General features: G+C 42.7%; 2 protein-coding genes across 2 annotated transcripts in view; one reads left to right on the forward strand and one right to left on the reverse strand.

Annotated features, from left to right (window-relative positions):
* The window catches only part of REV3L (REV3 like, DNA directed polymerase zeta catalytic subunit), a 659986-nt gene that overhangs the window by 198796 nt on the left and 444737 nt on the right, over positions 1-16453 (forward strand). The gene's annotated exons all lie outside the window — the stretch shown is intronic.
* On the reverse strand, positions 909-15011 carry MFSD4B (major facilitator superfamily domain containing 4B). Its single transcript, XM_050789064.1, has 4 exons — positions 14568-15011; positions 11848-12016; positions 10335-10451; positions 909-8716 (listed from the first exon to the last, which is right to left on the reverse strand). The coding sequence occupies exons 1-4, from the start codon at positions 14616-14618 to the stop codon at positions 7512-7514; spliced, it is 1542 nt and encodes a 513-aa protein (XP_050645021.1). The 5' UTR covers positions 14619-15011; the 3' UTR covers positions 909-7511.

Raw genomic sequence — 16453 nt, forward strand, 5'->3', positions numbered from 1 at the left:
CTATTTTTTGTTTGAGATGGAGTCTCGCTCATGCAGTGGTGTGATCATGGCTCACTGAAGTGTTGAACTCCTGGGCTCAAGGTATCCTCCCACCTTGGCCTCCCAAAGCACTGAGATTACAGGTATGAGCCACCGCACCCAGCCTAGGTGAGTGGTCTTAAATTCAGATATAATAAACCTACAAGATCATTCCTACCCCTGTAAGCCCCCCAAATCAAAATTGATTGGTGAAAACCTGCCTAGAAGGGCAAGCTCCAAAAGATCTGAGCTTTTGTTTTAGGAAGGACTTCAAACAACAGCATTGATTATTTCCTGCATTGGACCAAACAGCAGTGGAGGGAATAGAATACAGGAGATCTCTTCCTCTCCAGTTTTCCTTTAAGAAAGTGCACAGAATTTCAAGGATCTACAAAAGCAGCATAACTTAATCAATCTGTAAATTAGCCTAAGAAAAAAACCATTGTGACCAGTAGAAGATCCAGTTTTGTGCACTGATGAAAGCAGTGGTTCTCAATCCTGGCTGCACATTACAATTATGGGGGATTGGGGAGGAGGAGTTACTTTTTTAAATATCCATACTCAAAATCCACTCCAGACCAATCAAATTGGTATTTAAGTTAAAATGCTGGGCATCAGCCATTTTTAAACACTGTCAGGTGATTCTAACAGCACCCACGTTTAAAAACCACTAGAGTAAAGGTTAATCACTTGGGCAGAGGACAAGAACACATTTTGCAATCACGTTTTTCCCTTGGGTCCTCTTTCCTTCTTGAGCTTATGAATTCTGGAGGGTGTAGAAGCAAAATGTCACTTTCCTCTGCTTCAGTAAGACTAAGAACTTCCTATATCACTGTGTTAGTGTGTTTTCACGCTGTTGATAAAGACAGACCTGAGACTAGGTAATTTACAAAAGAGGTTTATTGGACTTACAGTTCCACATGGCTGGGGAGGCCTCACAACCATGGCGGAAGGCAAGGAGCAGCAATTCACATCTTATATGATGGCAGCAGGCAAAAAGAGGGCTTGTGCAGGAAAACTCCCCCTTATAATAACCATCAGATCTCTATCACAGGAACAGCACGGGAAAGACCTGCTCCCATGATTCAGTTACCTCCCACCAGGTCCCTCCAGCAACACACGGGAATTGAGGACGAGATTTTGGTGGGGACACAGCCAAACTGTATCAATCACCAACAGAAAAGAAAGACTTTGCACCCTGAGACAAAACAAAAATGATAGATAAGAATCTAACTGTTTCTGATCTAAAAAACAATAAAACCTTGAATGTTTCCCGTAAACCTGGACTCCCTAAGAAATTTTATCCTTGGTTTTTGCTGTACTACGTCTGAAGATTTGCCATACCTTTGTGAATATAATAATTACGTGAGGCAGTTACTGTTTTTCCACCATGAACAGTCTAATGCAAACTCAGAAACCTTGGTGGTTTTTAATTTTTTCCTTCAAATACTTACGTTTTTTATTTGGCAAGCCAGTCATTCTCTTGCTCTCTTTGCAGGTAAACTTTTCCTTTTCTAAATGCTTCTGTCTCTGAGTGTTTCTTCAACAAGGGTGAAGATTCACAGAGTGCTTGGACACAGAACTGGATACTCTGCTCCTGGGGGCAGAGTTCACTGCAAGTGACAAGGGAAAGGGCTAAGAAATGAGAACCTGCTCTGTCAGCCCAAGGGTCTTTGGAACTGTAATCCAAGATCTAGTTTGACCATAAATATATTCTCTTGGCTGCACTGAATAAATCTCAAAAGTTGGTGTCAGACTCCTTTGTTGTAGGCTTCTTAAGCCTTCTTACCTATATTCACCTCAACTACATGGTTCCAAGTAATTTCTACAAAACTCTAAATCAAAAATTACCCCCGAGACATATACAAGCACTAGAAATGGACAAACAAAAACACACACCAAGGAGCCAAGAGTTTCGCTACTTTCCGTTTCTAAAACTGGGCAAAACCTAGTACAGTAAAGAGCTACTGGCTCTTCTGCTGACAGGAATCTTGTCATGGCAAATTTTACTTGAAATAGAAAAATATAAGCTTGGTGAAGGCAAGGATCTTATCTGCCTTCTGTTACATTCCCAGGGCCCTGGTTACTGAACATGGTAAATGCTCAGTAAATATCTGTTAGATAACTGAAATGCATGGATTTGGAAAACTTTCTGGTCCACACAGATGAGAACTGTAATATCTCTTGCAAACTGGGACTCCTCTTAAGAGTTCACTCAAGTAGAAATCTTACCCTCTTAGGAGAAAGCTTTCTTTCTTGGTAAAAATCAAACAGTCCACAAACCTTGTCTAATATGCTCTTCCAAAAAAGTCTGCAGTTTGGTGTGATTTTGTTTTTCCAGTTCTGAGGCAGATGAACCAGGCCATCCATCCCAGGGCCTGCCAACCTGCATCCCATTCAGACATCCATTACCAATATTTATGAAGCCTAGCACTTCTCTGGTACAGAGCAGACAGTGGAAATTCTCTTTTGATGATAACAGCTCATCAACAGAGTGGTGGGAGTAGGAGGGTAGAAGTAGCCACTTTCTAGATGGGAGCAATGTCATCAACCCAAAGGGAACCCCTTCATAGGCTAACCAGCAACTCCTGAGGCAAGGCCCAATAAGGGCAATGGCATCTACTCAAGTCAAACAGGTTTCCTCTGGAATTGGGACCAGAGATACACAGAGGATGGGCCAGGAATGCAGAAAACAAGTGGTCCCAAGGAGGGGCAGAACTGCTGTGAGAGAGGCAGAGAACAGCCCATTTATAGTTCTCTGACCATACACCTTCTGGTTCCAAGGTGGTCAGAAGGATCTCTGTTTGTAAATGAATGAGCACAAAACACAGAACCATTCATTTGGCAGAAAACTGAGATCAAAGCTGTACCTGCTACTGCAAGGACAAAAAAGAAAGTTAATTAATACTTAGTCTACAGAGCCTCACATGCAGTAAGCCCTCAAGCACTTGTTCAATGACTAAACAAAAATTGCAAGCAGAGATAACAAAACTTTGAGGTAGTTGCCGGACACAACCTTTCTTTGAGTTCACTTATTCGGTACATGGGTCCTACTGACACGATCATAATGGGCCTAAAGTCTGAGACAGTACTTTAAAAGTATGTGTTTCTCTATTCTCTTCCTACAGCTGCTCTCTTCTGGAAAAACTTAAGGAAAAAAATCTAAGACAAAAACACAAACACAACAAAATATTAAAAACAAAATTACCATAAGATCCAGCAATTCCACTTATGGGTATATATCTCAAAAGACCTGAAAACAAGATCTCCAAGAGAAAGTTGTACACCCATGTTCACAGCAGCGTATTAACAACAGCCAAAATGTAGAAGCAACACAAATGTCCATTGACAGATGAATAAACAAAATGTAGTATGTATATACAATGGTGTATCATACAGACTTAAAAAGAAAAGAAATTCTAACACATGCTACAATAAGGATGATCTTTGAAGACATTATGTTAAGTGAAAGAAGCTAGTAATGAAAGGACAAAAACTGTATGATCCCACTTACATGAAGTACTCTGAGTAGTCAAATTCATAGACAGACAAAGTAGAATGGTGGTTGCCAAGGCCTGGGATGGGGGCGTAGAATGGCAGTTATTGTTTAATGGCACAGAGTTTCAGTTTTGCAAGGTAAAAAATGTTCTGTGGATGAGTGGTAGTGATGGTTGTACAACAATGTGAATATACTCAATGCCACTGAACTGTACAATTTAAAATGTTACAAGGTACATTTTCCATTAAGTATATTTTATCAAAATTAAATAATTTTTATTGGAAAAGCATCATATAATCTCAACAAGTTGTTCTGAGCTGACCGGGCGCAATGGCTCACACCCGCGATCCCAGCACTTTGGGAGGCCGAGGCAGGAAGATCACGGGGTCAGGAGTTCAAGACCAGCCTGACCAACATGGTGAAACCCCGTGTTCACTAAAAATACAAAAATTAGCTGGGCGTGGTGGTGCACACCTGTAATCCCAGCTACTCGGGAGGCTAGGGCAGGAGAAGCGCTTGAACCCAGGAGCCGGAGGTTGCAGTAAGCCAAGATTGTGCCATTGCACTCCAGCCTGGGCGACAGAGCAAGACTCTTTTAAAAAAAAAAAAAAGTTATTCTGAGCTAAAAGCCGGCCCCTGTCATCTAACTTCAAAACATTCCTCCAGGCCACCCGTTAACTAAATCATAACCAAATGTATCAAAGGCAAGCTGCAATAAATTTACAGAATCTACTAAACACATTCTGCAATTAAAAATCCAAGCAAAGGAAGACATAAGAGCAATATACAAGAATAGTCACAGGGTGGGGTATGGTGGCTCACACCTGTAATCCTAGCATTTGGGAGGCTGAGGCGGAAGGATTGCTTGAAGCCAGGAGTTTAAAACCAGCCTGGGCAACAAAATGAAACCCTGTCTCTGGAAAAAAAAAAAAGCCAGGTAAGGTGGCATGCAACTGTAGTCCCAGCTGCTCAAGAAACTGAGTAGCTGGGATTACAGGTGTGAGCCGTCATGTCCTGCTCTTAGCTCAGTTTTTAGCTCTTTTGAGAATCTCTATTTTGCAGGTACCTGTGTGTGGCAGGCACGCTCTAAGGTGACCCCCAGTGAGTCACATCCGTGTTCTAGCCTCTACCCTTGAGTTTGGGTGGAACTCATTACCTTGCTTCTAGACACTAGAATACGGCAAAGGTGATGGGATGTTATTCCCATAATGACATAACGTCATACAAGACTCATTTAGAGATTCTCCTGCTTGCTTTGAAGAAACTGCCATGTTGCGAGACGCATCTGTGAGAGGGCCACATGACAAGAACTGTGGGAGGCCTCCCGAAGTTGAGCGGTGTCCAGCTGAGAGTCAGCAAGAAACACGGACCTCAGTCTACAAGAGTAAGGTCCTGTACGGAAGCAGCCCCCGTGAGATGGTAAATGTCTGTTGTTTTAAGGTGTTCAATTTGTGGTAATGTGTTACCCAGCAATAGAACACTTGGGTATTAATTACTTAGGTATCAGCAGACACCTAAGAACTGAACGCTAACTCTTAGAATTGCACTAAGTCTTTTCCTTCCAATATGGAACTTTAACAACGCCTATGATCTCATAGGACCATTCACATTTTGGTTTGTGGAACCACAGTGAATTTTCCAGTGTGGATTTTGAGATTTTCTGCCATGTTCTTATCATCCTTCTCTTCCTGAGCTGCATCTTCTACCCTGTAACAGTAAATGCAGAAGGTGGAATTCCTATTCTAGCAAGCCTCCTAGCTGCCAAGTAACTGCTACTGCCTAGATTCCAACAACCTGAGAAAAAGCAGTAAGTGAAGCAGAAGTAATTTCCAAGTTCTAAGGGAAAAGTACACCATACAAAGAGCAAAAGGGCCGGGCACAGTGGCTCATGCCTGCAATCTCAACACTTTGGGAGGCTGAGGTGGGCGGATCACTTGAGATCAGGAGTTTGAGATCAGCCTGGGTAACATGTGAAACCCCCCTCTACTAAAAATACAAAAATTAGCTGGGCATGGTGGCGCACGCCTGTAATCCCAGCTACTCAGGAGGCTGAGGCAGAAGAATCACTTGAACCAGGGAGGCAGAAGTTGCAGTGAGCTCTGAGATCACGCGATTGCCTCCAGCCTGAGCGACAGAGTGAGTGAGACACTGTCCCCCACCCCCAATAAATAAATAAAAATAAAAAGAGCAAGAGGGTTTTTACCATTAACGTCACCGCCCTCTCCAAAGCTGTTAGGTCATGACATGAACCAAGACTGTAGCAGGCATATAAGGTGAATGGGCCATGGTCAAGAAAGACGCTGTATTTTACTTAAGACAAAACAACGGCAAATTTATAGAAATTAAGTAAGAGAAAGCAAGCCTACTCCAATCAGGTAGAAATGAGAAGTTATTCAGCATAAAATTGGAGGAAGTAAACAAAATTGCATCAATTCTAGTCATTTTTCAAAGGATCACCTGCACCAATTCTGCCATATACATATGAAGTACCCTTTCTGATCCTTGACTTCTAGGTCACCAAGTCACCTTCTAATTGGTTTCCCAGGTACTTCAGACTCAGGAAAGAGAAAGCCTGGATGGGTGACACAAGTATTCCAATCATTGGAAAAGGCTGTGCCTCACTGTAAATTACACTTGCAGAGCGGTTTACAGTAACTGTGATATGATTACCACCCAGACCTGGTGAAGAGCTAATCTTGAGCAAGGCTCAGACCCAGCCTCTGTTCCTAAGGTAGGCAAAGGACCTCGAAAGACCCCATCGACAGCCCTACTACTAATCTAGTAACACTGAAACAGCTCTTAAAATTAGAACACAGTGTCTCTAAATCCCATTTGAACAGAGAATATTAGCATATAAAAATAACTTCTTTTTAAAATGTCTGTAAAGATAGTATCATCTCCATAATTGAATGAAATAACTGTATTTCACTGAATCTAAGCCACTGATTGTAAAACACATTATTTTATATATACATATGGGAAAAAACTGTCAATTAAACTTTGTCACAATGTTAAATGATTACTTTCAAGACATGTCCTGATTTCAGAGATGTTAACAGTATGGGGGCAAAAAGCGCAACTTAGAGTCAATGAAATGCAGTACTAAAAAAATATATTCTTCAGGTAATTATTCAAATAAGTTATTAAACATTAAGTACATTAAACTGACATGTAATCATTTATCATTAGCACATTCTTAAAGCTATTTATCATTTTGGTTTCACTTTTCATTTGAAATGAAGAATGCGCTGTCACTTGTACTAATTTCTAGCAGACATTTTGCACAAACTTTAAAACTTACGGATTCCCAATTTGGAAATCATCTCATTTTCATTTCTAGAATCACAGATCAGGAGGCCAGATAAACAAGGCCTATGTTAAATGACAGAGTGCAGGGCTAGGAGTCCAGGCTTGAAGCCCGGCCCCTTGGGCCCTGCTCTGTGTTCTCTTCATTGAAATGAGAAATCAAACGAGTCATTAGCATTCTTTGATCCAACCCTACAGATAAGGTAAAGCAATTAATAAGTCTCCATTTCTCTTTTATGAAACTATTCTCAACTTTCCTGGAAAAATATTGATACCTGATAATTTTTTCAACCAATCAATTCCACTCCTACATGGTCTCATTCTATGAAAACAATACCCACCTTCTCAAAAACAAATGCCTTCTTTGCATGCTCTGAGGGGTGGAGACCATAAAATACTTCCTGATCAGTCACACGTGAAATACTAGCCTTATAACAAGATCCTATTGCATGTGTATGAGACCATTCAGTTACTTATGGAAGACTCTGGGAATTACAGAACATTTCAAAACTTTTTAGCATTTGCTACAATTTGGACCTAAAAATTTTAATCCCCAAAGCATGGTGAAAATCTGCTAATGCTCTGCTCTAAATGACCTCCTTAGAAGTGGCAATTATTCAAAGATGTCAGTGAGTAATCCATCTTCTCTAAGTGTTAGTCCCTTTTGTCCTGGTTTCTGGCAAGTGCTTCATATGGAACTGCCAGTATTAACAGGAGAGGACTCAAACACCAGTGCATTTGATGGATATTGGTTATAGATTTCAGCTGTGGGCTCCGTCAAACTACTTCTAGATGTCTCTATTATAGAATGCCTCATTGTATCATCCGTTTCAATCATTTCAAAATCCATTTCATTCCATTTTTCTGCATCCTCCTCTTCATTCTCTTCCTCATATTCATTTAGCCCAGAGCTAGAAAGCAAAGCTTTCTGGTCCTCACTCTTTCTGTTTTCTTTTCGCTGGTGATCAAGAGGTGAAGTGGCTAATTTATATAGCACAGGAAATAAAACACCAGTGGCTATTGATGCTCCCAAAGAGGTATACAGAACTACAGGCAAATCAGGGTATTTTCCTTGAAGAATTCCAATGACTGCAGGAATAGCCATTTCTCCCAGGGCAGCACCAACTACAAAAAACGCTGCAGATTTCCCATGGATGGTCGTGTACTGCTCAATCCAAGAAATACCACTGGGAAATGTGGTTGCCATTGAAGCCCCATACACTGCAGTTGCTATCCAGAGACAAATTGGCTTCTTGTCAAAAAGCACCAGAAATAAAGATGAAGTCAGGCTGCCAATGTTGCTCAACACAATCATGGTTCCAGGCTGTAAACAGGTAGCAAAAAAGATTGCCAGGCCCCTGCAGACTGCAAATGTCCCCCAGAAGATGGAGTTCAACCCAGCGGCTTCACTTTCTTTCATGCCAGCATGGGTGGTTGCAAATGAGAAAACATAAGAGCCATATGTTACCTCGGCTCCAACATAAAAAAAGAAGAACAGAAAAAGGAGACAAAGAAGGGCGTTGTGATATTTTGCTCTTCGAGATGTCTGAGCAGATGCTCTTGTTTTTTCCGGCTTTGAGCTATTCTTGAAAAACAGACCAAACAAAATGACAGAAACTAAGAACATGTAAGTACCAATAACAGCATAAGCCCACAGTAAATTCGTATCATTAGGTACTCCAAACAGAGCTTCTGAGTCCGCCTCAGATGATCGGTTGAGTGCAGGATGATGAAAGTCAGACTCCGTGCAGTTTTCAGCAGACGCTGTCGGACCCAATGCCAGTTTCGCTAGCAGTGGAGCCAAAAAGGCACCCAAGGCAAAAGAGAAGTGTAAGGCCTGCATATGTGGGGCTCCTTTGTCCCCCCAAAGAGCCAAGATAAGGACGTTACCACCTATCAATGAAAGACGGAAAAAACTATTTAAGTTAGACACAGTAACTTATCTTAAAAAAAAAAAGTTCACTTATCAGAAAGGAGTGAGTCTATTTTACACAGTACAAGCATATAATATTCTAATTATCAAACACTGCAACTAAATCAATTCTGAGTAAGGAACTCTAACCCACTACCATCGGACAACTCTAGGCATTATAACATCACATACTCACAAATCGAATTCTACAGTCTAGTAGACTACTACCTCCTAGAGCCAAGCACATTAGCTAGAGGCTTTTTATAATAAAGTTCTAACATCAGACTGGGGAAGAAATACTCACATATTTATTAATATTTTAAATATACATTTAAAAGGCAAAATTTTCTCATCAGCTAGTAGCCAGATTACCAAAGCTTTCTGTACTTGCTCTTGGGAGCCACTTGAGGAAAATTACTTACGTATGTAACAGATGCAAAACGCACGTCCAGGAACCTGAATACACCAAGATTCTAGTGTGCCCATTAGAGGAAACAAGGATACCGTTTAGCATCTGACTTTATACTATCTAAATATCTAGAAGGAGAAAGGCAAGAAGCAGCACATCTTGGGCTATCTTCTTTTTTTTAACAGATATTTTCAGATAAATAAATAATTTTACCCTATAATTTCATAACCACATTAAGCCTGAAGTAAAACAAAATATTTCCCCAACAGATCACGTAACAGGAGAGCAGGGAAGGGAGGGATAGAAAGCTGGTTTTAGGGAGTAAACAAATGTCACCTATGTTATTTAGTAGGTTTTTTGTTTGTTTGTTTTCAGACCCAGGCTGGAGTGCAATGGCATGACCTTGGCTCTCCACAACCTCCATCTCTTGGGTTCAAGCAATTCTCTGCCCTCAGCCTCCCGAGTAGCTGGGATTACAGGCACGCACCACCACGCCTGGCTAATTTTGTATTTTTAGTAGAGATGTGGTTTCTCCATGTTGGTCAGGCTGGTCTTGAACTCCTGACCTCAGGTGATCTGCCCACCACAGCCTCCCAAAGTGCTAGGATTACAGGCATGAACCACCTGGCAGTTATTTAGTAGGTTTTAAAAGACATGACGATAGGGAAAAGAATCTACTGCAGGAGGACAGGAACTTTGGGGACACAAAAGAAAAAGAGCCTAGTCCACACCATAGATCTCTCTTGGCTTGGAAGTCAGGGTACATGTCCAGTTGGATTGCTGCTTCTATACTTTCACAGCCAAATAACGGTTCCAAACTTGGTTTAACCTATTAAACCACCAATTCCTCCCATACTAGCATGATAAAGTTCTACCCAAGATGAAAGCCTATTCACCTGCACTGTAATTACCCACATAGGGGCCCTTCCCTGTTTGGGCACTGTAAATCAACTATCGCTCATAGAACAAAATTCTTTAAGTTCATTTCAGAGTTGGCTGCTCAGAAACAGTCCCCTTAATTGGTAAGAAGAGCTGCTAGAAGGGTGATTCATTCTGAGTGACTCATGACCAACTCAGTAGGTATGTGTCATTTTAGGGGGCACTGCAAGTGATAGCTGAATATCATCTGCTGTACTTCTTCTAGCAGAAAGTCCCTACTCCCAGAGATGACGTTGTAAGAGCTCACTAACCTGTATCCAGAATGCCAATTGAAGTACCAAAGACACACATCATGACAGTGAGTAACACTGCTGTCTTGCAAAAAGGAACAAGATAAAGACCAACTGTGGTAGCCAACATTGAGATTCCTGGGAAGGTAAAAAGTCAGCTATAAAAAATAATATCCATGCAGTCATGGATCAAGTCAACATCATAAATGTCCAAACATGCAAAATCAGGTCAAATTTAAATTAGGTAATGAGTAGATCAGAGTTTTTGCTTCTAAAAGTGGTTATTTCATTTGAATCTTTTATAATCTTTATGGATTATGAAATCTAAATAATTATAACACAAATACGTTTCTAGCATTGCTAGTAATCAAACTGTAAATTATACCATAAGGCCAAGTTTTATACCAAAAGAGAGAAGCCAAAATTAATTGAAATGACTCACATTTAAGAAACTATCAGGAATTTTTAGACATGAGGAAAAATATTAAAAAGACAAAAATAAAATGCAATTACTACAGTAGTTTGTAGTAAAATTTACTAAATAAATTAGTTTGGGAAGTAGAGAGGAAAATACAAGAAATATGTTCTTTCAACCCACTTTGGAAATAAGAGGGATTATTTATTAATTACAATAACAAATTATTATTCTTGCTTCCAAAGAATTTTATCATATTAACCTAAATTTTCTCTAAATATTCCAATTTATTCAAAAAAGGTATATGTTAAAAGCTTTGCCAGGCCAGGTGTGGTGGCTCACACCTGTAATCCCAACACTTTGGGAGGCTGATCCTTTGAGCTCAGGAGTTCCAGACCAACCTGGGCAACAAGGTGAAACCCTGGCTCTACTAAAAATCCAAAAACTAGCCAGGCATGGTGGCATGCACCTGTGGTCCCAGTTAACTGGGAGGCTGAGATGGGAGAATTGCTTGAGCCCAGGAGGTGGAGGTTGCAGTGAGCAGAGATCGCACCACTGCACTTCAGCCTGGGCAACAGAGGAAGAGGAGACCCTGTCTCGAAAAAAAAAAAAGAAGCTTTGCCATCTAATTCCAGGGTGAGACAGAGCACTCTGGGGTTGTCCAACGACAACATGGGGCAGCAGGGACAAAAACAGCCTACATCAGTCCACCCAACCCCCCTTCCCTCTTCATTCCCAATCCAGCATGTAGCCTGGGCAGGTTCAAGGAGCTCATTCTAATCTGCGGTGACCCCAGGAAATCTGCGCTAAACCCTGATAAGCAGAGTTTTTTGGACAATCAGTGTGTGATCCAGGAGTGGTATCTAAATTACAGTGGTTGGGAAGGCTAAGGATTGCTAACACATTCTAGAGCTAATCGAAATTTCCAGAGGGCCCCAGCACAGATTCCCTCTGTCAAGGTGAAAGCAGGTACCAGGGAAACTCAACTGCCATTGAGAACACCTAAACACTACCCATTTCAGTTGCCAACCATTCTGCATGCTAGTATTTTCATATTTTCAAGGACAACTTGTAAATTCCCCGACAGTCATAAAGAAGCTAAAATTAGCATTTACTTACCCAAAAGTAAAAAGTAATTCATGACATCAACAAGCAATCCACCAATCACAGAGCCACTCAAATATCCAAAGGCACGACCCACAAAAATGAAAGACAGGCTACTGATATTTCGGTTCACGTTTGTTGCCAAATCTTGAAACGTGGGTCCCACGATAGCAACACTCAATCCCTAAAATTTAAAAAGACAAAAGTTTTTACTTATTAAAATAATGTCTGACTATGTGGTAGTTTCTTCCACTATAAAAAAAGGGGTGGAGGGTCTGGGATTTAAAATGTGATATAGGGAATTAGACTACTGTTTTTTCAGTTTTGACTAAAACTCTTTTTTTTTTTAAGTTTTGACACCTCTCAATTTTTAAAACAATTTTTTTTGTTGCAATCCTGTTTCCTTTCTGAACAATACCTTTAAAATACTACTCTGTATTAATAAAATGTATTAAAACTATTCTTGAAATGGTTTCGTATATTTTGAAATACACTACATGCACAAATAAGAATTTGGGTGTTAAAAATTTAAATTGGCTGGGCACGGTGGCTCATGCCTGTAATCTCAGCATTTTGGGAGGCCGAGGCAGGCGGATCACTAGGTCAGGAGTTTGAGACCAGCGTGGCTAACACAGTGAAACCCCATCTCTACTAAAAATACAAAAAATTAGCTGGGCATGGTGGTGGGTGCCTGTAGTCCCAGCGACTTGGGAGGCTGACGCAGGAGAATCGCTTGAACATGGGAGGCAGAGGTTGCAGTGAGCCGAGACTGCAGCACTGCACTCCAGCCTGGGCAACAGAGCAAGACTCTTGTCTCGAAAAAAAAAAAAAAAATCATAATTAATTAAATTAAGTCAGGCGTGGTTGCTTACGCCTGTAATCCCAGCAATTTGGGAGGGAGAGGTGGTAGGATTGCTTGAGCTCAGGATTTTGAGAGCAACCTAAGCAACCATCTCTACAAAAATAAAAATAAAAAAATCAGTCAGGCGTGGTGCCACATGCCTGTAGTCCCAGCTACTAGGGAGGCTGAGATGGAAGGATCGCTTAAGCCCTGAGATTGAGACTATAGTTGAGTTCTGACTGAGCCACTGGAAAACATCAAAACATTGATCAAGACATCAAAATATGATTCCTGTTTTTTATGTTGTTAAACAGCAATACTTCTGGATGCACATGGGGTTCTTCCCCTGAACTACACATATAAAACATACAGGAGATAAACAATTTAAATGTTTCAAAATTCACACTTTTCGTCCAAGCCATCAGAATTAGTCAGTAGAGGTTGCTTAGAAAATATTACACGCCCAAATATAGAATGACTCTAACAATAAAACTTCACTCAAAGACAATGCAGGGTCAGCAAGAACTAAGGATTACAGTTGACTTTCAGAGGAAATTCACTGGACACTTAGAGAAAAAAATGTTTCCAATCAGTCTACATTTCCAGAATAACTGATTCTAATTGCCCTGCTCTGCTCTAAATGCATGGGGTGCGCCCCTGCCCAACCCGTAACAGTCCAAGACTAAGGACCAACGTGGGCCCAGGTGCACAGCAGGCACCTAGTACTTCGAGAGAAGCCTGAGCACAGAATCTAATCAAATTAATGTTTTCAAAGGATTCACAACAGGACCTGACAGTCAGTGACAACTCACCAAAAGTCCGAAGTGATTTCTTTCTTCACCCCTCCCCACCGCCCCCAATCAAAATACTCTAAGAAACAATTGTAGCTCAGAGTCCCTGAGATGGTAAGTGACCACAAAAGACTCTTGGGAGGACTCATCCTCTCAACTCCCCCAGGATCATAATTATCAAGTGATAAGGAGGTTTCCGAAAAGTGAATTGAGCGGTGGCCCAGGCATTTGGCAAAAGGCGCTTCTAGGCTTGCCCTTTGCTCCAAGAAAAACATTTAAGAATCTCAAGGTTGGTTTTATTAACAAATAGGACTGTGGGCAGAGTAAGACACGTATTTCTGGCTCTATCACTTAACCAGCTGTGTGATCCAGAAAGTCACTTTCCCCTCCGGGCCTAGTTCCTTATCTGCAAAATTAAGCGGTTGGCTGAATTTGGTTAGACTCCCAGGAAGAAATTCCAGAAAAGTAGTTTTTCTGTGTAATAATTTGGGGGTTGAGTGGGTGGGTGCGCAGAGCAGCGGCCAAAGACCTGGGCAACCCTTCTTGCAACCTTCCCATTCCACCAAGGAGCCGTATGAAGGCTTGCTGGGCCGGGCGCAGTGGCTCACGCCTGTAATACCAGTACTTTGGGAGGCAGAGGCGGGAGGATCACTTGAGGTCCGGAGTTCGAAACCAGCCTGGCCAATATGGCGAAACCCTGTCTCTACTAAAAATACAAAAATTAGCTGGGCTTAGTAGCAGGCGCCTGTAATCCCAGCTACTCGGAAGGCTGACGCAGAAGAATAGCTTGAACCGGGAGGCGGAGGTTGCAGTGAGCCGAGATTGCGCCACTGCACTCCAGCCTGGGCAACAAAGCAAGACTCCCGTCAAAAAAAAAAAAAAAAAAAAAAAAAAAAAAAAAAGCCTTGCTGGAGCTGAAAAACGTATTCAGAAAATCTATTTTGCACTTGACAATAACCCTCCAAGATTAGAATTGTGCCCAATTTCCAGATAATGAAACTGAAGTCCAGACAGATTAGGTAACACGCCTAAGGTCAGTTTTCAAGTGGCGAAGGCGAGACTCGAAGGTCCCGGCCTGGGAGGGTTGCAGAACCGGCTCTCACCAGCCCCAGGAAGGAAGCAAACAGCATCAAGGTGGTGAACCATCGCAGCATGCTCCCGGTGGCACCGCTCTGCCGGGAGACCACCACCACCTCCGGCTCCGGCTCATTCTCCGCCGGGGCCTCCGCCTGCAGGAGCCGCTGCCCCGCAGCCGGGGGCCCGGCCCCACGGAGCTCCACTTCCAACTCCAGCTCGGCGGCTCCGGAGAAGTCGTCTTGCTGCCGCCGTGCTTCTCAGCGGAACCTCTGGAGCTCCGAGACGAGCACCGGCCCCGCCCCGAGGCACGGCTGTCCCTCCGGGCGCCACCTCCCAGCGGACCGCCCCGAGCCGGGGCAGAGAAAGCGAACTTCCGAACTCAGCAGGTGTTCGGATCAACGGACGCTAGCCCTCCAGCAAGCAGGCGCATGCGCGGGTCACGTGGCGGAAATGTGGCCTCTCGCCAACAGGGATCGCGCCTCAAGCCGGAAGTTGATATGGTTGCCTAAGAGACCGGACGTGGCTCTCTAGCCTAGGCATCATACTTAGCTGAGCCCACAGAGGCTGCCGGACTTGCGCCCCATGGCGGAGCGAGCTGAAGCTGCAGCCTGGGACCAGAGAATCAGGAGGTAAAAATGCGCCAAACCACTATGAGGAAAATGGGCCAAGAATTGCACCGTAGCTCCTCGCGCCGGCTCCCCGGTCTCCTGGGGAGGGGAGGGAGCCTGAAGATCTGGTCCTTATACAGCTTTCTGAAATCCCTGAGATCTGTCGATGAGTTGCTCATCTTTCACTCCACAAGTATTTGTTGAACGTCATTCTGTAAGTTATCACGTATATTATCTCAGTTAACCGTCATAACACCCCAAATTCCACGTTATCCCCGTTGTACAGATAGAAAGATTAAGTCATAGAAAATAATTAACAATTTGCCCAAGCTCAGTCATCGAATTAGTGGCCATATATAAACAGTGTAACAGTAGCTCAAGAAAGAAATCGGGATCCAAAGCTGTGGTTTCAAACACAATTCCTGAAATAATTCCAATTCCTGAAATAATTCCATCGTTGTAAAGAAGTGGAGCGTGGCATCGATTTGAGGAATTGTTTCCTTTTGCTCTTTAACAAAGCAGACCACAGCCTCAAAATGTTATATACTTTTCTTTGCCGTCCATTGGAAATGTTCTTTTCCACCTGATTCTTCCAACTTTCATCCACTTAGGCTCCCAGACTACAAAACTGAGTCTCATCATTCCTTGCAACCCATCTCTCCAGACTTACTCATTCAGTCATTAAGTCTTCCCCCCACCTGCACCCCCGCTTTTTTGTTTTGTTTTGTTTTTTCTTTTTTGAGACAGAGCCTATGTCGCTCGGGCTGGAGTGCTGTGGCGCTTTTTGGTAGAGACGAGGTTTCACCCTGTCGGCCAGGCTGGTCTTGAACTCCTGACCTCAAGTGATCTGCCTGCCTTGGCCTCCCAAAGTGCTGGGATTACAAGTATGAGCCACCATGCCCCTCCAAGCATTTCTTTTTTCTTTCTTTCTTAACTTTTTTTTTTTTTGAGACAGAGTCTCGCTCTGTCGCCCAGGCTGGAGTGCAATGATGCGATCTTGGCTCACTGCAACTTCTGCCTCTTGAGTTCAAGCGATTCTTCTGCCGCAGCCTCCTGAGTAGCTGGGATTTACAGGCGCGCGCCACCATGCCCGGCTAATTTTTGTATTTAGTAGAGACGGGTTTTCACCATGTTGGTCCAGGCTGGTCTCGAACTCCTAACCTCGTTATCCGCCCGCCTCGATCTCCCAAAGTGCTGGGATTACAGGCGTGGGCCACCGCGCCCAGCCCGCCAAGCATTTATTTTAGAGCAGGTCAGCTGGCATTCCTTCATATGAGAATGTCTTTATTTCACTTTGATTCCCG

The sequence above is a fragment of the Macaca thibetana genome, chromosome 4 (genome assembly GCF_024542745.1).
Source record: "Macaca thibetana thibetana isolate TM-01 chromosome 4, ASM2454274v1, whole genome shotgun sequence".
NCBI lineage: Eukaryota > Metazoa > Chordata > Mammalia > Primates > Cercopithecidae > Macaca > Macaca thibetana.